General features: G+C 44.5%; 1 protein-coding gene across 2 annotated transcripts in view; it reads right to left on the reverse strand.

The window, feature by feature from the left end:
- Positions 1 to 22,500, reverse strand: part of adamtsl3 (ADAMTS-like 3) — a 204,063-nt gene that overhangs the window by 92,154 nt on the left and 89,409 nt on the right. For both annotated transcript variants that reach the window (XM_046348979.1, XM_046348980.1), the window contains exons 4-6: positions 16,666 to 16,793; positions 8,584 to 8,629; positions 5,642 to 5,878 (exon numbers count right to left, since the gene is read on the reverse strand). In XM_046348979.1, coding sequence (XP_046204935.1) covers positions 5,642 to 5,878; positions 8,584 to 8,629; positions 16,666 to 16,793 — 411 coding nt within the window. The remainder of the gene's footprint in view (positions 1 to 5,641; positions 5,879 to 8,583; positions 8,630 to 16,665; positions 16,794 to 22,500) is intronic.

Consider the following 22,500-nt stretch of genomic DNA (forward strand, 5'->3'; position numbering starts at 1 on the left):
TTCATCTGTCTGCTGAAGGGTGGGTATTCATCTGTCTGCTGAAGGGTGGCTATTCATCTGTCTGCTGAAGGGTAGGTATTCCTCTGTCAGCTGAAGGGTAGGTATTCATCTGTCTGCGTTGTTAACCCAGGAGGTTTCATTGTGTTTATGCTTCATCCTTTATTTGAATGTATGTAATGTTGTTTCCTACTGAAGCGGCTTTATATTCACTTTCATCTGGCAAAAATAAACTCAGTCAATAAATCAATGAATTAACAATGTATCATCTCCATGAAAAATGCTCCGAAGTCCCAAGAAGCGCTAAAATAATCCAATAAAGTGAATGTGTTCGTTAACTATAACTAACTAACATCTGCTTCCAGCTTACCCTCTCAAACACATAGATCACCTGAACGCAGCTCACTTTCCAGCCCACATTCTCAAACACATAGATCACCTGAACGCAGCTCACTTTCCAGTCCACATTTTCAAACACGTAGATCACCTGAACGCAGCTCACTTTCCAGTCCACATTCTCAAACACGTAGATCACCTGAACGCAGCTCACTTTCCAGCCCACCCTCTCAAACACATAGATCACCTGAACGCAGGTCACTTTCCAGCCCACATTCTCAAACACATAGATCCCCTGAAAGCAGCTCACTTTACAGCCCACCCTCTCAAACACATAGATCACCTGAACGCAGGTCACTTTCCAGCCCACATTCTCAAACACATAGATCCCCTGAACGCAGCTCACTTTACAGCCCACTCTACAGGCCACTTTCACTAACTCAAAGAGTTCTCTCTTTCTGATGATACAGTAATAGCATAAAGTACATGTTTAAGGGTGATACTGGCTATGTAATGTACAGTGATCAGTACAGGAATGTACCATCTACATAAGACATAATACCAATATTCACAGCTCAACGTCAGAGTCATCGGTTCCTCGTGGACCACAGCCACGACATATTGGTGCTATTCCAGCACCAGCACACCTGATTCAACTAGTCAGCTAATCGTCAAACCTTTAAGTAGTGAAATCTGGTGGAACTGTTGGAGGTCTGGAGGAACGGCTTGGGAGACATTGGTTTAGAGCAGGTGTGTCAAGCTCATTTAGCCCCGAGGTCCAGAGGGCCGCATTGAAAATGGGTTATGTTTCCTCGCCCTCTGGTTTAGAGGATGAGGCGTGGGGTTTGGGGAACCAAACTCACATGTTTTCCATGGTATCTGACACTGATGTCTGTATATGTAATGTTGTATTTAGACAGCATATTTGTCTTGAAATGGTGAAGAACAGAGTTTGTGCTCCAGACTCTGTGGGAATAGCAGCCAGCATAACAAACCCAATATGACTTACCTGGCCAGCAGTCCCAGTAAACACAAACACTCCTTATACCCATTATATACACACCACTTAGAGGGCAGAATCCATGAAGTACCGTGCAGAGCTATTTGACTTCAAACACAGAACATGGTCAGAAAAAGACGGACACACACACACACACACACACACACACACACACACACACACACACACACACACACACACACACACACACACACACACACACACACACACACACACACACACACACACACACACACACACACACACACACACACACACACACACACACACACACACACACACACACTTCACTTCACTTCACTTCACTTCACTTGAGAATGTCTATGGGTAGTATAACATGGAGGTTCTATTTGGGTTGAACAAGCACTTTGTCATGGTTCCATGAAGACAGCTTCGTACTGTAGCTTGCTGATATACAGGATACTTAGAGAAGTATCAGTAACAAGTTAATGCCTTGTGGGACTAAGTGATGTCCCTCGTTCCCTGTTAAGTTATCATGGCCTGGCACTGTATAAGTGTACTTTTAAGGATTTGCATAAAGAGGATCTACTTCCTTAATGGATGAAGTGGATAGGTGAATTTCCGCTTGGCTAGACACACAACAGTGTGCATTCCTCTCTGGCCTAGAACAGCTACAAGTCCCAAATAGCACTCTATTCCCTATGATATAGTGCAGTGCTTTTGACTAGAGCACATAGGGTTCTGGTCAAAAGGAGTGCACTATACAGGGAATAGGGTACCATTTGGGATGCAGCCCTAGTCTAGCACTGTGTTCTAGTGCATTACAGCATATGATGTGGGGAATCTGTCTTTCTGAAACAAGTGTCGTACCTTCTGTGTCTCTCTCTCCTTCCTCCTGTCGTACCTTCTGTCTCTCTCTACTTCCTCCTGTCGTACCTTCTGTGTGTCTCTCCTTCCTGTCGTACCTTCTGTGTGTCTCTCTCTCCTTCTTCCTGTCGTACCTTCTGTGTGTCTCTCTCTCCTTCTTCCTGTCGTACCTTCTGTGTGTCTCTCTCTCCTTCATCCTGTCTTACTTTCTGTGTGTCTCTCTCTCCTTCCTCCTGTCGTACCTTCTGTGTCTCTCTCTCCTTCCTCCTGTCGTACCTTCTGTCTCTCTCTCCTTCTTCCTGTCGTACCTTCTGTGTGTCTCTCTCTCCTTCATCCTGTCGTACTTTCTGTGTGTCTCTCTCTCCTTCCTCCTGTCATACCTTCTGTGTCTCTCTCTCCTTCCTCCTGTCGTACCTTCTGTGTCTCTCTCTCTACTTCCTCCAGTCGTACCTTCTGTGTCTCTCTCTCTACTTCCTCCTGTCGTACCTTCTGTGTCTCTCTCTCTACTTCCTCTTGTCGTACCTTCTGTGTGTCTCTCTCCTTCCTCCTGTCGTACCTTCTGTGTCTCTCTCTCTACTTCCTCCTGTCGTACCTTCTGTGTCTCTCTCTCTACTTCCTCCTGTCGTACCTTCTGTGTCTCTCTCTCTACTTCCTCTTGTCGTACTTTCTGTGTCTCTCTCTCCTTCATCCTGTCGTACCTTCTGTGTGTCTCTCTCCTTCCTCCTGTCGTATCTTCTGTCTCTCTCCTTCCTCCTGTCGTACCTTCTGTGTCTCTCTCTCTACTTCCTCCTGTCGTACCTTCTGTGTCTCTCTCTCTACTTCCTCCTGTCGTACCTTCTGTGTCTCTCTATCTCCTTCCTCTTGTCGTACTTTCTGTGTCTCTCTCTCCTTCCTCCTGTCGTATCTTCTGTGTGTCTCTCTCCTTCCTCCTGTCGTACCTTCTGTGTCTCTCTCTCTACTTCCTCCTGTCGTACCTTCTGTGTCTCTCTCTCTACTTCCTCCTGTCGTACTTTCTGTGTCTCTCTATCTCCTTCCTCTTGTCGTACTTTCTGTGTCTCTCTCTCCTTCCTCCTGTCGTACCTTCTGTGTCTCTCTCCTTCCTCCTGTCGTATCTTCTGTCTCTCTCCTTCCTCCTGTCGTACCTTCTGTGTCTCTCTATCTCCTTCCTCTTGTCGTACTTTCTGTGTCTCTCTCTCCTTCCTCCTGTCGTACCTTCTGTGTCTCTCTCCTTCCTCCTGTCGTATCTTCTGTGTGTCTCTCTCTCCTTCCTCCTGTCGTACCTTCTGTGTCTCTCTATCTCCTTCCTCCTGTCATACCTCCTGTGTCTCTCTCTCCTTCCTCCTGTCATACCTCCTGTGTCTCTCTCTCCTTTCTCCTGTCGTACCTCCTGTGTCTCTCTCTCCTTCCTCCTGTCGCACCTTCTGTCTCTCTCTCCTTTCTCCTGTCGTACCTCCTGTGTCACTCTCTCCTTCCTCCGTCATACCTTCTGTCTCTCTCTCCTTTCTCCTGTCGTTCCTCCTGTGTCTCTCTCTCCTTCCTCCTGTCGTACCTCCTGTGTCTCTCTCTCCTTCCTCCTGTCGCACCTTCTGTCTCTCTCTCCTTTCTCCTGTCGTACCTCCTGTGTCTCTCTCTCCTTCCTCCTGTCGTACCTTCTGTCTCTCTGTCTCTCCTTCCTCCTGTCGTACCTTCTGCATCTCTCTCTGTCTTTCGCCCTCTCTATTCTCTCTCTTGCTCCTTCCTCCTGTCATACCTCCATTTCTCTTTCTATTCTCTCTCTTGCTCCTTCCTCCTGTCATACCTCCATTTCTCTTTCTATTCTCTCTCTTGCTCCTTCCTCCTGTCATACCTCCATTTCTCTTTCTATTCTCTCTCTTGCTCCTTCCTCCTGTCATACCTCCATTTCTCTTTCTATTCTCTCTCTTGCTCCTTCCTCCTGTCATACCTCCATTTCTCTTTCTATTCTCTCTCTTGCTCCTTGTTCCTGTCGTACCTCCACTTCTCTTTCTATTCTCTCTCTCCTTCCTCCCATCGTACCTCCATTTCTCTTTCTATTCTCTCTCTCCTTCCTCCCATCGTACGTCCACTTCTCTCTCAATTCTCTCTCTCCTTCCTCCTGTCACACCTCCTCTCCCTCTCTCTCTCCCTCCTTCCTCACACCTCCAGTTCTCTGTCTCTCTACTTCTCTCTCTCTTCCTCTCCCCTTCCTCCAGTCATACAGCCTCAGTCAGAGGTTTTAATAAAGCACCTATCCAGAGAAGAGGATATGGCAACATTGATCATCAGTCTGTGGTTCCTAAAACAATCACTTCTAGCCTAAAACTAGAACCCAGAGCTTCTGACATGCAACATGGAGAGGAGAAATATTTTCCATGTTTAAGATCATTTTTTAGGAACTTCCTATTTCTGACATGTGGTTTTAGATCAGCCTTTGCTACAGCAGCTGCCATGTGGATTCACAAAGAGGAAATACAGTACGATTGTTCAAGAACAACGATTATTGAGAAATACTGATAAGATCAGAAGTTCTCAGACTGTTTTTCACTGTAATAGTTAGGAAATATTAATGTAGTCTTTACTGTGGCCCACAAAGAAAACACAAATACTTCAAGCAGTGATCCAGTCTTGAGCCATTTTATTGTATCGTGTCATATTGTACATCGTGTCCCCTGATCTGTCATTGACATGGCTGATTAACTTTCTGGAACCACAATGGCTGCCCTGACACAGTCCAGGTGGGTGACACATTGGTGCTGGATGAGGTGACTTTCCCTCCCCATGCAATCTGAAGTGCTTTGAGCACATGGAAAAGTGCTATATAAATCCAATCCTTATTATACAAGATATTACTATAATATCATCATATTGTAATAATATACAACTTTCCCTCGTAATTTGATCAGGCACATGCACAGACAGGGCCTTACCTGTGTAGAGAACATGCCCTTTGCCCTTCCAGTCTCCTAAGTGTCATTTTGGGTGGTGGTATAATTTCCCCCCCTATTCCCAGTCTGCCCTGTACTGAGATTACAAGCCCGGTTGAGAGATACGGTCACCGGTCGAGTGTCTGTCTATCTACCTAGTTTAAATACAACAGTACTTCAACAGCAGCATAACATTTGATTTAGCTTACATCATCATCAATATTGCATCTGGTTGGCTGATAGGCAGCAGAGAGAGAGGCAGAAAGATATCAAACAATCAGGAAAATAAATGGAGCGAGCGAACTAGCAGATTTACATCAATCACCAACATCAATGATCAGCTGATAGCCCATCCTATTTTCCCCATGTCAATCATGTCTTTAGGAGATACTGTAACTAGCTTGCTTACAATTTGTGATGAGGAGTTTGTCTTGTTGCAGAAAAAAATGCCCCCTGAAAGGTCTGTGGACGGCCCTGACTTTGAGCATCTGGAAAAGTGCTTTATAATATCCACCCAAGCAATCAGTCAGTATCTCACCTGACAGACCCCACTGATGCACATATCCAGGGCGTCGGCCCGGCAACGTGTTCCGTCTAGAACCTTAGGTGCCAGCTCCACCGTTAGGCTCCTCCCCCGCGCCTGGCACCGCAGGGCGCACGCAGCCGAGGGTTCATAGGGCACGGGAATCCACTCGTATACCATTCCCTGGTACCTGATGTCATTGTGGGCGGAGCACTGCTGGGCTCGGAAGTCTCCCGACTCGACGGGACAGTCCTGGGGAAGAAGGGAGGAGAGGAAAGAAAAGGAAGTTAGAGAAGGATAATATGGCTCGGCAGAGGGAACAAACAGAAGAGATAACAGCTTACAGTGGGGCAAAAAACTATTTAGTCAGCCACCAATTGTGCAAGTTCTCCCACTTAAAAGATGAGAGAGGCCTGTAATTTTCATCATAGGTACACTTCAACAATGACAGACAAAATGAGAAAAAACATCCAGAAAATCACATTGTAGGATTTTTTATTTATTTATTTGCAAATTATGGTGGAAAATAAGTATTTGGTCACCTACAAACAAGCAAGATTTCTGGCCCTCACAGACCTGGAACTTATTTAAGAGGCTCCTCTGTCCTCCACTCGTTACCTGTATTAATGGCACCTGTTTGAACTTAATATCAGTATAAAAGACACCTGTCCACAACCTCAAACAGTCATACTCCAAACTTCACTATGGCCAAGACCAAAGAGCTGTCAAAGGACACCAGAAACAAAATTGTAGACCTGCACCAGGCTGAGAAGACTGCATCTGCAATAGGTAAGCAGCTTGGTTTGAAGAAATCAACTGTGGGAGCAATTATTAGGAAATGGAAGACATACAAGACCACTGATAATCTCCCTCGATCTGGGGCTCCACTCAAGATCTCACCCCGTGGGATCAAAATGATCACAAGAACGGTGAGCAAAATCCCAGAACCACACGGGGGGACCTAGTGAATGACCTGCAGAGAGCTGGGACCAAAGTAACAAAGCCTACCATCAGTAACACACTACGCCGCCAGGGACTCAAATCCTGCAGTGCCAGACGTGTCCCCCTGCTTAAGCCAGTACATGTCCAGGCCCGTCTGAAGTTTGCTAGAGAGCATTTGGATGATCCAGAAGAAGATTGGGAGAATGTCATATGGTCAGATGAACCAAAATATAACTTTTTGGTCAAAACTCAACTCGTCGTGTTTGGAGGACAAAGAATGCTGAGTTGCATCCAAAGAACACCATACCTACTGTGAAGCATGGGGGTGGAAACATCGTGCTTTGGGGCTGTTTTTCTGCAAAGGGACCAGGACGACTGATCCGTGTAAAGGACAGAATGGATGGGGCCATGCATCGTGAGATTTTGAGTGAAAACCTCCTTCCAACAGCAAGGGCATTGAAGATGAAACATGGCTGGGTCTTTCAGCATGACAATGATCCCAAACACACCGCCCGGGCAACGAAGTTGTGGCTTCGTAAGAAGCATTTCAAGGTCCTGGAGTGGCCTAGCCAGTCTTCAGATCTCAACCCCATAGAAAATCTTTGGAGGGAGTTGAAAGTCCGTGTTGCCCAGCAACAGCCCCAAAACATCACTGCTCTAGAGGAGATCTGCATGGAGGAATGGGCCAAAATACCAGCAACAGTGTGTGAACACCTTGTGAAGACTTACAGAAAACGTTTGACCTCTGTCATTGCCAACAAAGGGTATATAACAAAGTATTGAGATAAACTTTTTTTATTGACCACATACTTTTTTCCACCATAATTTGCAAATAAATTCATTAAAAATCCTACAATGTGATTTTCTGGATTTTTTATAGTTGAAGTGTACCGATGATGAAAATTACAGGCCTCTCTCTTCTTTTTAAGTGGGAGAACTTGCACAATTGGTGGCTGACTAAATACTTTTTTGCCCCACTGTACATGTGGAAGACCCAACGCTTTGCCAACAGCGAGTCTTTACTAAGTCTATCCTTAGGCCTTGCTTTACGCGCACACACACAGACACGCACACACACGAACAAACACACACACGCACAGACACACAGACGCACGCAGGCAGACAGACGGACGGACGGACGGACGGACGGACGGACGGACGGACGGACAGACAGACAGACAGACAGACAGACAGACAGACAGACAGACAGACAGACAGACAGACAGACAGACAGACAGACAGACAGACAGACAGACAGACAGACAGACAGACAGACGCACACACGCACAGACGAACGCAGACAGACAGACAGACAGACAGACAGACAGACAGACAGACAGACAGACAGACAGACAGACAGACAGACAGACAGACAGACAGACAGACAGACAGACAGACAGACAGACAGACAGACAGACAGACAGACAGACAGACAGACAGACGCAGACACACACACACACAGGCACACCCTCCCTCTCTTTCTCATTTAACTACATGCATGGGACTTCATAAAGTCAAGTGTTTCTCTCTCTCTCTTGCTTTGTTGAAATCCATCTCTTTCACACCGGGAGCGGTGGTCTAAATATTATGCTGGGAACTCATCCCACTGGTCATGATTGAAATCATAGCTAGTCTGCAATACATTCCAGACACAAACCACCTCAATAGAGTAATAGAAACAGTACAGACTAGTCCATCTTTGATTGAAATGCTGTGAGAACGACTGTGGTTCCGCTGCTGAGAATAGAATGTTGATATGAGGTTGTTCTGTTCATTGATGGAACGTGTGATTTCTCCATGAGGTCATCCACAGTGCTGAACATGACTGTCAAATACAGTGGCGACTGACAATACTGAGCCAGTGCTTCTCACTGTTAGCAGCAAAGTTATACGCTGGAATAGAAAAGTTATCAACTGGAATAGGACTAATAACAAGTTATATGTGTTGCATTCATAAGCTTTGGAAATGACTCTGTTGTAGTCTGTTGAGGCTTCATAGCGTAGACTAGACTTACCATGTTACTGCACGTTCTGTAGCGGATATTCTTGCCTTCACAGTTCCTACAAAGAAAAATAACAAACCAACATTGTTAGTACAAATTGAAACCAACGGTTTACAAGGAAATGGTTTGGGCTCGAGTGTAATGGTTAATAAAAAGGTTTATTGTGACGGGAAAGATATATAACACACACCATATCAAACACGTATAATAGAATAGCTTAATATCCCTCAGGGAATCTGTTTTGTAACAAAGAAAAGCACCATTACACAGAAACGTCTACAACAACAGTGGTGTTTTGTTAGTTTCTTGGGAAGGATCAGGAGTTACACCTTTGTGAGTCTGGAGGAACGTGGCTGGAGTCAAATCAGGACTGACAGACATTTCATCCTGAATTATAGCTGCCTGTCTCAGACACACACACACACACACACACACACACACACACACACACACACACACACACACACACACACACACACACACACACACACACACACACACACACACACACACACACACACACACACACACACACACACACACACACACACACACACACACCTGTCAGACCAAACCACGCTTCATCTGCCAACGATCAGATCTCATCGAGCCAACGACCGTCTCGGGACCCCCTCTGGGCTTAAACAAGCAAATCAACCTCTCTCACACAACAAACACGCACACGCACACACACGCACACACTCTGACACCCTCCCACACACACACACTAATCGGTTCACCTCACTCTGTCAAAACCAACTCCTGCCTCGTCTGAAATCCACCACAGCGTAACACTCCATTCCCTCCCCCTTCCTACACAGTATGGACACGCTACAAAATCTGTTCCACCTTGTTAGAAACGATAACTGCAGCCCATCACCCAGTGTGTGTTAACTTCCACTTCGCCACATTTCTCATTCTCACCCCCGGGGGTAGAATAACATTGGTCTAAACTGGTAGCAGCTCATTTGTTCGGGGCAATGCCCCAAATGGCACCCTATTCCCTACACAGTGTACTACTTTTGACCAGAGCCTTATGGGCGCTGGTCAAAAGTAGTACACTACATTGGGAATATGATGCCATTTGGGTTGCAAAGCGGATGTTAAAAAGCTTCAGTCTAATCGTCCATTAGGGTGAACGGGGAGTTGGAGACCACACTATGGCCATTCAGCCTGCTCCAAGGAAAAGCAGGCACCGAGGCAGAGTAGGAATGTCTCTGTCTTAACGAACCAATTAATGGCTTTCCCTCATCGAGATGAATCACTCATCCACACTGGGTTATACGTATAGGCTGGAGACAGGCACATACACATGCATACAGACATACACGGACACACACACGGACATGCACGCAGAGCCACAAGCACACACACACACGGCTGTGTGTAGACCATGCTTTCAGGGTCTAGGAATGTCTATGAGGTGGCTATTTGTCTTCTAGCGGACAAACAGAGAGCAAAAGTCCACAGACATGAGGAAGGATAGGCAGCACTGTGTCTAATGGTGTAGGGTGAAGTTGCCCCTTGACCCTGCCTCACACAGGAAGCGGCGCAGGTCCTGGCCCCTTGACACTGATCTTGCTCCCGCTCCTCCGTTCTCTCCACTGGCTTCCAGTTGAAGCAAGACCATGGTGCTTGCCTACGGAGCTGTGAGGGGAACGGCACCTCAGTACCTCCAGGCTCTGATCACACCCAAACAAGGGCACTGTGACAGCTCCCGCTCAGCCCAGTCAAAACTGTTCGCTGCCCTGGCCCCCAATGGTGGAACAAACTCCCTCACGACGCCAGGACAGCGGAGTCAATCACCACCTTCCGGAGACACCTGAAACCCCACCTCTTTAAGGAATACCTAGGATAGGTTAAGTAATCCCTCTCACCCCACCCCCTAAGTTTTAGATGCACTATTGTTAAGTGACTGTCCCACTGGATGTCATAAGGTGAATGCACCAATTTGTAAGTCGCTCTGGATCTTGGATCAGTGTTGCGTTTTCTCCACTAATAGTTAAGGTTAGGGGGAGGGGAAACTGATCCTAGATCTGTACCTAGGGGCAAACTTCACCCCGGAGCGTGTCTAACAGAGTAAACCAAATCTAGCATTATCAGGTGTGTAAGTGCTGGGTAGGAACAAAAGCCTGCATACCCTGCAGCTCTCCAGGACCGGGATTGAAAAGAATAGTGCTGCTCTAATTCAAGTCTAGACAGATATTCCTAGACAGATATTTCCTCCCAGTCACTGGATGTTTCTATAAGGACAGATGAAGTTAGCAGGAGTCCGGGGGGGAGGGGCCTTAGAGAAGACAAGGCGCTGGGCACACAGTGTCTGACGTCCAAGAGCAACATGGGGCCAGACACTACCCCAGTTTGTCTGTGTATCTCTCTCTCTCTTTGTGTGTGTGTGTGTGTGTGTGTGTGTGTGTGTGTGTGTGTGTGTGTGTGTGTGTGTGTGCGTGCGTGCGTGCGTGCGTGCGTGCGTGCGTGCGTGCGTGCGTGCGTGAGTGTATCTCTCTGTGTGTGTGTTTTATGTCTGTAGTAAGCTGGAGTGGGGCAGGGAGAAAGAGATGACAGTAGACTTAAGGTGTTCTCTGCAGTCTTTCTATGTTCCCCTTCATCTACACAGGCAGCTCTTCTGCTGGCTTAACCCTAACACCTGACACACACACACAATCCCAGTGCGCTCGAGCAGGTGTGTTGGCTGATGCAGGGAATGGGAGATATTGCTCAAATAACTGTGTAAATCTCCCTGTGGGGGAAGCAGGCAAATCAAGCCCACAATCACTTCCAGACTTCTACACTCATTTAATCAATGAAGGGAAGTCAGGACAGAGGGCTGAGGCTGTGTTTCAAATGGTACACTATTACCTATAAAGTGCACTACATTTGGGGAAAATAATCTGATTGGTGAAGTGGAATAATTGTTATCTCATCAACAACCCCTAAAGACCTACAGATATGGCCACTTATCATTCAGTTAAGTTGTGTCCCAAATGGCACCCTATTCCCTACTGTTTATAGTGCATACAGTGCCTTCAGGAGGTATTCATACCACTTGACTTATTTTGATTAAATTGATGTATTTTCTCACCCATGTACACACAATAACCCTTAGGGACAAAGTGAAAAGATTTTAGAAATGTTTGCAAATGTATTGAAAATGAAATACAGACATATCTAAACTACATATGTAATCACACCCCTGAGAAAATACTTCTTTACCTGGTATTCTTTTAAAAATGGTTTGTCGAATTGGTCACTGATCACTGCTAAACAACCATTGTCATGTCTTGCCATAGATTTTCAAGTAGATTTAAGTCAAAACTGTAACTAGGTCACTCTGGAACATTCTCTGTCTTCTTGTCAAGAAACTCCAGTGTAGTTTTGGATCTGCTGAAAGGTGAATTCATCTCCCAGTGTCTGGTGGAAAGCAGATTGAACTAGGTTTCCCTCTAGGATTTTGCCTGTGCTCAGCTCCATTCCATGTATTTTTTATCCTGAAAAACTTTACCATGAATAATTACTGTCACGTGTGCTTCCTCTCTGGCCTCTAGGTCACCAGCCTGCTCGTCATGGCCCACACCGGTCACCATCGTAACGTATAATTACGCATTATAACACTCACCTGGACTCCATCACCTACTTGATTAACTGCCCTATATTTGTAACTCCTTTTGGTTCCTTCCCCAGTCGTCATTGTTTCTGTTCCTGTTTCATGTCAGTTTGTGTTACGTGTTTGTTTCATTTATTAATTAAATGTTTTCACTCCCTGAACTTGCTTCCCGACTCGCAGATTACAGTGTTACAATTACAAGCATACCCATAACATGATGCAGCCAATATGGAGAGTGTCACTCAGTAATGTGTTGTATTGGATTTGCCCGAAATATAACACTTTGTATTCAGGACAGAAAGTGAATTGCTTTGCCACATTTTTTGCAGTATTCAATTAGTGTTTCCCTTTTTGCATACAGGATGCATATTTTGTAATATTTTTATTCTGTACAAGCGTAGAGTAACTCCAATGTTGTTGATCCATCTTCAGTGTTCTCCTATGATAGCCATTAAACTCTGCAACTGTTTTAGAGTCACCATTGGCCTCATGGTGAAATCCCTGAGCGGTTTCCTTCCTCTCTGGCAACTGAGTTAGGAAGGATGTCTGTATCTTTGTAGTGATTGGGTGTATTGATATACCATCCAAAGTGTAATTAATAACTTCACCATGCTCACAGGGCTATTCAGTGTCTGCAGTATGTTCTCTCTGTTACTGCACGGCAAGAGGTACCGGAGCACCAAGTCTGCCCAACAGCCATCAGACTGATGAATAGTTCATTAAACGGCTACCTGGACTTTTTACACCCTATCTATATGTACATAGTACTTCAATCAATTACCTAACCAATCCTTAAAGTACGTATTATCTCAATCAATCACCCCAACTACTTGATACTCAGTACACTGACTCGTACCGATATTCCTTGTATATAGCCTCATAATTTTCTATTATCCCCCATAATTTGTGTTATGCTAATAATTGTTATGCTAAGAATACATTCTGAAGGTACTGTATGTACTCCTCCCTATAGACAGGTTGGTTGTTTAGAAACAAAAGCCATGTGTAACTATGGGGCAAAACAAACATGATGACACAACCGGCTCCACATGTGTCTGCATGCGCCATCATGAGCATGTTGAGTTTGTCGATCCCCACCAGACTCGATCAGGACACGCAGGTTCAAATATCAAAATGCACTCTGAACCAACTATATTAATTTGGGAACAGGTCAAAACACATATGAAAAATTAATTCCCATTTAGCTAGTTTGCTGATGCTAGATCATTTGTCCTGGGAGATAAACATTGGGTTGTTATTTTAACTGAAATGTACAATGTCCTTTTTTTGCTGGATCTTTGTAGAATTTGGACGAATTTTGAGTCACACAATTGTGTGTTTTCTACTCCAACAATGAATTCATGGATAACAGGTGTGTTAGTTTCTAGTAATCTCTCTTTTATGGCAGTTGGCAACCAACTTTAAGGTGCATTACTGTAACCAACTGCACTGGAGTGTGGACCTCATTCATTTTTCAATCACCGATGTAGGGATATGCTCCTAAAAACCAATGAGGAGATGGGAGAGGCAGGACTTGCAGCACATATAAAATAGAATCAGGTTCTATTTCAGCACCTAGCTACGCAGACGCTTGTTGACGCGCGCAAACAGTTTGGATGAATGACTGAATAACATGTATGTGCACATTTATTTTGCAATGCTAGCGCACGCAACGCAAGCAGTGTGGTCAGCATGTTAGATTGTTGATAACATGTCAACTATATTTGGCATCCAATATATATTGAAAACATAAATACAATTGCACAATAATCACTTGTCTCTCAAATTCATCATTACAGTTATTGGTCAGCTAGCTAGTAAATGTTTTTCCATATTAGCATAAACATGACATTAGTCAAAACAAGACATGGTATCAAGAACAAACGTAAGGAAGTCCAGAGAGTACAAATTAATAAATAAAATATGTATCTCATTATCACCACAAATGTTTTTTTGTCTACATACACAATAAGCACCTCATCAAGAAGCTCTGTTGCTGTGTTGACTGCAATGTGCTCGTGCGGAATTTAAGCCATGAACAATGCCTGATAGGCATCGCTGTCTCCCAGGCTGCGTGGCACACCCAAGACCACAGCCAATATCATGCAAGGAACAACGCAGCTAACTTAGTTAGTATTATGAGCTAGCTAGTTAGGTAGGTATTCTTGTTAGCTATCTAGCTAGCTTGTTATCTATGCTGGTTGTTAGCTTGCATAGCTTATACTGTACGTGTATAATTATAAGGGACACTTCATGTTTCGTGGATAAAATGTACATTTTTCAGTGGGTGAGCTCCATTCCTGACAGGCTGTAAAACCTGAAGTGTACCTTACAATTATAAACATATAAGTTATGCAAGCTAACAACCAGCATAGATAACTAGCTAGCTAGCTCACTCACAAGACTAGCCAAGTTAGCTGTGGGGTGCGGCAAGCTGCCTGTCAGGCATCGCTCCATCTTAGCCCACGAGGGCTAAGATGGCCCCATGACCTCTTAGCTCAACACACTGACTTCTGCCCCATTGAAGCGTGTGTATCGTTTCCGTAATGTTGTCAGCTAACCCATCTATAGTGCACTACTTTTGACCAGGGCCCAAGGTCTGGTAAAAAGGAATGCACTGCGTAGCGAAACGGGTGTCACTTGGGACGTAGCAGAACTATGTCAAAAAGTAAGATAAACAACAGTCATATGTATTGTAGTAACACCACTTCCTATTGCATTAACACAAGACACCCTTGTCAATGTCTTTGAAAGGCCAAAGAGAGGGACATTAAAAAGGAAAGATATACATCTGTGTCCCATCAGTAACCCGACACCCCTCTGAGCACCACTCTTAACACACAGGAAACATTCAATTGAGCAACGATGATCCCAATTTGACAGAGCAGGGTAATAAAATCTCCCCTGAATCCGTGCAAAGGTCAATACTGTGTGTGTGTGTAATTGTCTTCTCCCTGTTTCTATTATAAATGGATACAGGATTCATTCCATAATCACTGTTGCCAATTAAACCTGTTTAGTAGCTCTATCGTTTGATTTGTATTTTTATATTTGTGCTGTTGTAAACCATTTTACTTTTCACATGTTAGTCATTTAGCAGACGATCTTGTCCAGAACAACTTACAGTAGTGAGTGCATACATTTCCATACCTTTTCGTACTGATCACCCGTGGGTATTGAACCTACAACCCTGGCATTGTCATGCTCTACCAACTGAGCCACATGGGTATGATTTTGGCAGAGAGTAATTTCCCAACACTAAAGTGATGCACAGGTTGAGTAGTGTTCAGAACAATGGAGAATAATACCAATGTTGTGCTAGGAGGGATGTGTGTGTCTACGTGTGTCTGTCTGTCTGTTCCTCTGTTTGTCTGTATGTGTCTGCGTATAGTTCCAGGAGTAAACTCACTACCATTAGGATCTAATGTGTCGTAGATTGGATATAATGTGAATGACTGGCAGCTCTTCTCCCATAAAGTTGACCCTTGTTGCTCTCTAAAGAGAATGTAAACTGTAACATCTAATGATTTACAGGATTTAACCTCCCATCCTCCCCAGGATCTAACCTCCCATCCTCCCCAGGATCTAATCTCCCATCCTCCCCAGGATCTAACCTCCCATCCTCCCCAGGATCTAATCTCTCATCCTCCCCAGGATCTAATCTCTCATCCTCCCCAGGATCTAATCTCTCATCCTCCCCAGGATCTAATCTCTCATCCTCCCAGGATCTAACCTCCCATCCTCCCCAGGATCTAACGTTCCATTCTCCCCAGGATCTAATCTCTCATCCTCCCAAGGATTTAATCTCCCATCCTCCCCAGGATAGAATCTCCCATCCTCCCCAGGATAGAACCTCCCATCCTCCCCAGGATCTAATCTCCCATCCTCCCCAGGATCTAATCTCCCATCCTCCCCAGGATCTAACCTCCCATCCTCCCCAGGATCTAACCTCCCATCCTCCCCAGGATCTAACCTCCCATCCTCCCCAGGATCTAATCTCCCATCCTCCCCAGGATCTAACCTCCCATCCTCCCCAGGATCTAATCTCCCATCTTCCCCAGGATCTAATCTCCCATCTTCCCCAGGATCTAATCTCCAATCCTCCCCAGGATCTAACCTCCCATCCTCCCCAGGATCTAATCTCCCATCCTCCCCAGGATCTAATCTCCCATCCTCCCCAGGATCTAATCTCCCATCCTCCCCAGGATCTAATCTCCCATCCTCCCCAGGATCTAATCTCCCATCCTTCCCAGGATCTAATCTCCCATCCTCCCCAGGATCTAATCTCCCATCCTCCCCAGGATCTAATCTCCCATCCTCCCCAGGATCTAATCTCCCATCCTCCCCAGGATCTAATCTCTCATACTCCCCAGGATCTAACCTCCCATCCTCCCCAGGATCTAACCTCCCATCCTCCCCAGTATAAAACCTCCCATCCTCCCCAGGATAGAACCTCCCATCCTCCCCAGGAATGTGTGTGTGATACTGACCCTCCGTTGAGACACCTGCGTAGAGAGTAAGAGGCCCCGCCTCCACAGGTGCGTGAGCAGTCACTCCAGGTGCCCCATGCATCCCAGCCACTGTCCCCGTCCTCATCTGATCCAGTCATACGAGACGCCTGAGAGAGAGAGGGGAAAGAGGTTAGAGTATACCTTACACATGCATGGCACTCACGCATGTACGCACACACACACACAAATAAGCACACACACAATAACACAAAAAATGTGCTACTATGTGTTATTGTAGTGAATTGGGGGGGGGGTAGCCTTGGCTGAACTTGGGAGTTTGAAGAAAAATAATCCGATTTTTCTTACAGTCCCTGGAAATGTGTCTTTTGCTTTTTGACCAAACACCACAAGACCCACACAGGGTTTAGAAACACAGGTGCTGCTTGTCATTCCAACACGTGTTGTTATGACAAGAGAATCAAACTGCTTTTCTAAATCACAAGGGCTTAATACCAAACTGCTTGTCTAGATCACTAGGGACTAATCCCAAACTGCTTGTCTAGATCACTAGGGCCTAATCCCAAACTGCTTGTCTAGATCACTAGGGCCTAATCCCAAACTGCTTGTCTAGATCACTAGGGCTTAATCCCAAACTGCTTGTCTAGATCACTAGGGCTTAATCTCAAAACTGCTTGTCTAGATCACTAGGGCCTAATCCCAAACTGCTTGTCTAAATCACAAGGGCTTAATCCCAAACTGCTTGTCTAGATCACTAGGGCCTAATCCCAAACTGCTTGTCTAGATCACTAGGGCCTAATTCCAAACTGCTTGTCTAAATCACTAGGGCTTAATCCCAAACTGCTTGTCTAGATCACTAGGGCTTAATCCCAAACTGCTTGTCTAGATCACTAGGGCTTAATCCCAAAATGCTTGTCTAGATCACTAGGGCTTAATCCCAAACTGCTTGTCTAGATCACTAGGGCCTAATCCCAAACTGCTTGTCTCGATCACTAGGGCCTAACTCCAAACTGCTTGTCTAGATCACTAGGGCTTAATCCCAAACTGCTTGTCTAGATCACTAGGGCCTAATCCCAAACTGCTTGTCTAGATCACTAGGGCCTAATCCCAAACTGCTTGTCTAGATCACTAGGGTCTAATCCCAAGATGCTTGTCTAGATCACTAGGGCCTAATCCCAAACTGCGTGTCTAGATCACTAGGGCCTAAACCCAAACTGCTTGTCTACATCACTAGGGCCTAATCCGAAAATGCTTGTCTAGATCACTAGGGCCTAAACCCAAACTGCTTATCTAGATCAATAGGGCCTAATCCCAAACTGCTTGTCTAGATCACTAGGGCCTAATCCCTAGATGCTTGTCTAGATCACTAGGGCCTAATCCCAAACTGCTTGTCTAGATCACTAGGGCCTAAACCCAAACTGCTTGTCTAGATCACTAGGGCTTAATCCCAAACTGTTTGTCTAGATCACTAGGGCCTAAACCCAAATCGACCCTATGCCCTATGCACTTGTGGAGATCAGAGAGGATTTGACAGATGTAAGCAATTTGGAAATAGCTCCAATGTGCCCTCTGATAGGCGAGGGGGAAGTTTCCATACATTGCTTTTACCAATCAAATCGTCTCAGATCTCCACAAGTGCATAACGCTTAGGGGTCTTGGATTGCAGCATATTCTATGGAAATACCTTTGGTAATAAATGGCAGTTATTAAACAGCTGTTATTAAATGACTGTTATTAAACGGCTGTTATTAAATGACTGTTACTACACGGCTGTTACTGCATGGCTGTTACTGCACGGCTGTTGTTACACAGCTGTTATTACATGGCTGTTATTGCGTATGTTATTAAACGGTTGCTACTGCACGGCTGTTACTGCACGGCTGTTACTACACGGCTGTTACTACACGGCTGTTACTACACGGCTGTTACTGCACGGCTGTTACTACACGGCTGTTACTGCACGGCTGTTACTACACGGCTGTTACTACACGGCTGTTACTGCACGGCTGTTACTGCACGGCTGCTACTGCACGGCTGTTACTACACGGCTGTTACTACACGGCTGTTACTGCACGGCTGTTACTACACGGCTGTTACTACACGGCTGTTACTGCACGGCTGTTGCTACACGGCTGTTACTACACGGCTGTTACTACACGGCTGTTACTGCACAGCTGTTACTGCACGGCTGTTACTACACGGCTGTTATTACACGGCTGTTATTGCGTGGCTGTTATTACACAGCTGTTACTGCACGGCTGTTACTGCACGGCTGTTACTACACGGCTGTTATTACACAGTTGTTATTACGTGGCTGTTATTACACAGTTGTTATTGTGTGGCTGTTATTACACAGCTGTTACTGCACGGCTGTTACTGCACGGCTGTTACTACACGGCTGTTATTACACAGCTGTTATTACACAGTTGTTATTACGTGGCTGTTATTACACAGCTGTTATTGTGTGGCTGTTATTACACAGTTGTTATTGTGTGGCTGTTATTACACAGTTGTTATTGTGTGGCTGTTATTACACAGTTGTTATTGTGTGGCTGTTATTACACAGCTGTTATTACACAGTTGTTATTGTGTGGCTGTTATTACACAGTTGTTATTGTGTGGCTGTTATTACACAGTTGTTATTGTGTGGCTGTTATTACACAGTTGTTATTGTGTGGCTGTTATTACACAGCTGTCATTACACAGTTGTTATTGTGTGGCTGTTATTACACAGTTGTTATTGTGTGGCTGTTATTACACAGTTGTTATTGTGTGGCTGTTATTACACAGTTGTTATTGTGTGGCTGTTATTACACAGTTGTTATTGTGTGGCTGTTATTGTGTGGCTGTTATTACACAGTTGTTATTGTGTGGCTGTTTTTACACAGTTGTTATTGTGTGGCTGTTATTACACAGTTGTTATTGTGTGGCTGTTATTGTGTGGCTGTTATTACACAGTTGTTATTGTGTGGCTGTTTTTACACAGTTGTTATTGTGTGGCTGTTATTGTGTGGCTGTTTTTACACAGTTGCTATTGTGTGGCTGTTTTTACACAGTTGTTATTGTGTGGCTGTTATTACACAGTTGTTATTGTGTGGCTGTTATTACACAGTTGTTATTGTGTGGCTGTTATTACACAGCTGTTATTGTGTGGCTGTTATTACACAGCTGTTATTGTGTGGCTGTTATTACACAGTTGTTATTGTGTGGCTGTTTTTACACAGTTGTTATTGTGTGGCTGTTTTTACACAGTTGTTATTGTGTGGCTGTTTTTACACAGTTGCTATTGTGTGGCTGTTTTTACACAGTTGTTATTGTGTGGCTGTTATTACACAGTTGTTATTGTGTGGCTGTTATTACACAGTTGTTATTGTGTGGCTGTTTTTACACAGTTGTTATTGTGTGGCTGTTATTGTGTGGCTGTTTTTACACAGTTGCTATTGTGTGGCTGTTTTTACACAGTTGTTATTGTGTGGCTGTTATTACACAGTTGTTATTGTGTGGCTGTTATTACACAGCTGTTATTGTGTGGCTGTTATTACACAGCTGTTATTGTGTGGCTGTTATTACACAGTTGTTATTGTGTGGCTGTTTTTACACAGTTGTTATTGTGTGGCTGTTTTTACACAGTTGTTATTGTGTGGCTGTTATTACACAGTTGTTAGTGTGGCTGTTATTAAACAGCTGATAATTCGTGGCTGTTACTAAATGGCTGTTATTAAACGGCTGTTACTAAATGGCTGTTATTAAACGGCTGTTACTAAATGGCTGTTATAACATGGCTGTTATTAAACAGCTGATAATGCATGGCTGTTATTAAATGGCTGTTATAACATGGCTTATATTAAACAGCTGTTATTAAATGTCTGTTATTACATGGCTGTTATTAAACAGCTGTTATTAAATGACTGTTATTACATGGCTTATATTAAACAGCTGATAATGTATGGCTGTTATTACATGGCTGTTATTAAACAGCTGATAATGTATGGCTGTTATTACATGGCTGTTATTAAACAGCTGATAATGTATGGCTGTTATTACATGGCTGTTATTAAACAGCTGATAATGTATGGCTGTTATTACATGGCTGTTATTAAACAGCTGATAATGTATGGCTGTTATTTCATGGCTGTTATTAAACAGCTGATAATGTATGGCTGTTATTACATGGCTTATATTAAACAGCTGATAATGTATGGCTGTTATTAAACAGCTGATAATGTATGGCTGTTATTACATGGCTTATATTAAACAGCTGATAATGTATGGCTGTTATTACATGGCTTATATTAAACAGCTGATAATGTATGGCTGTTATTACATGGCTTATATTAAACAGCTGATAATGTATGGCTGTTATTACATGGCTTATATTAAACAGCTGATAATGTATGGCTGTTATTAAACAGCTGATAATGTATGGATGTTATTACATGGCTGTTATTAAACAGCTGATAATGTATGGCTGTTATTACATATAATAATAATAATATAATAATAATATATGCCATTTAGCAGACGCTTTTATCCAAAGCGACTTACAGTCATGTGTGCATACATTCTACGTATGGGTGGTCCCGGGAATCGAACCCACTACCCTGGCGTTACAAGCGCCATGCTCTACCAACTGAGCTACAGAAGGACCATGGCTTATATTAAACAGCTGATAATGTATGGCTGTTATTACATGGCTGTTATTAAACAGCTGATAATGTATGGCTGTTATTAAACAGCCGAATAACCATTTTGATTAATATTGTAGAACAAAGCCTTACATCGTATGAGTGATACATACACCGCAAGTACACACACACACACACACACACACACACACACACACACACACACACACACACACACACACACACACACACACACACACACACACACACACACACACACACACACACACACACACACACACACACACACACACACACACACACAATCTGATTTACACCCCATCAGCTTACTGCATCTCACTAAAGGCAGCGCAGACACTCTCCCACAATGTGCCTAACTCTGTAGAGACATCTCCCATGACTTTATCTTATCCAGGTGTCCTGTGTGTGTGTGTGTGTGTGTGTGTGTGTGTGTGTGTGTGTGTGTGTGTGTGTGTGTGTGTGTGTGTGTGTGTGTGTGTGTGTGTGTGTGTGTGTGTGTGTGTGTGTGTGTGTGTGTGTGTGTGTGTGTGTGTGTGTGTGTGTGTGTGTGTGTGCTAAAGCCCAGGTGAATGAGAGGGTTCTCCTGGCTGTGTGTTATGAGCGTATTAAAGCCCAGGTGAATGAGAGGGTTCTCCTGGCTGTGTGTTATGAGCGTACTAAAGCCCAGGTGAATGAGAGGGTTCTCCTGGCTGTGTGTTATGAGCGTACTAAAGCCCAGGTGAATGAGAGGTTCTCCTGGCTGTGTGTTATGAGCGTATTAAAGCCCAGGTGAATGAGAGGGTTCTCCTGGCTGTGTGTTATGAGCGTATTAAAGCCCAGGTGAATGAGAGGGTTCTCCTGGCTGTGTGTTATGAGCGTATTAAAGCCCAGGTGAATGAGAGGGTTCTCCTGGCTGTGTGTTATGAGCGTATTAAAGCCCAGGTGAATGAGAGGGTTCTCCTGGCTGTGTGTTATGAGCGTACTAAAGCCCAGGTGAATGAGAGGGTTCTCCTGGCTGTGTGTTATGAGCGTATTAAAGCCCAGGTGAATGAGAGGGTTCTCCTGGCTGTGTGTTATGAGCGTACTAAAGCCCAGGTGAATGAGAGGGTTCTCCTGGCTGTGTGTTATGAGCGTATTAAAGCCCAGGTGAATGAGAGGGTTCTCCTGGCTGTGTGTTATGAGCGTACTAAAGCCCAGGTGAATGAGAGGG

The sequence above is a fragment of the Oncorhynchus gorbuscha genome, linkage group LG05 (genome assembly GCF_021184085.1).
Source record: "Oncorhynchus gorbuscha isolate QuinsamMale2020 ecotype Even-year linkage group LG05, OgorEven_v1.0, whole genome shotgun sequence".
NCBI lineage: Eukaryota > Metazoa > Chordata > Actinopteri > Salmoniformes > Salmonidae > Oncorhynchus > Oncorhynchus gorbuscha.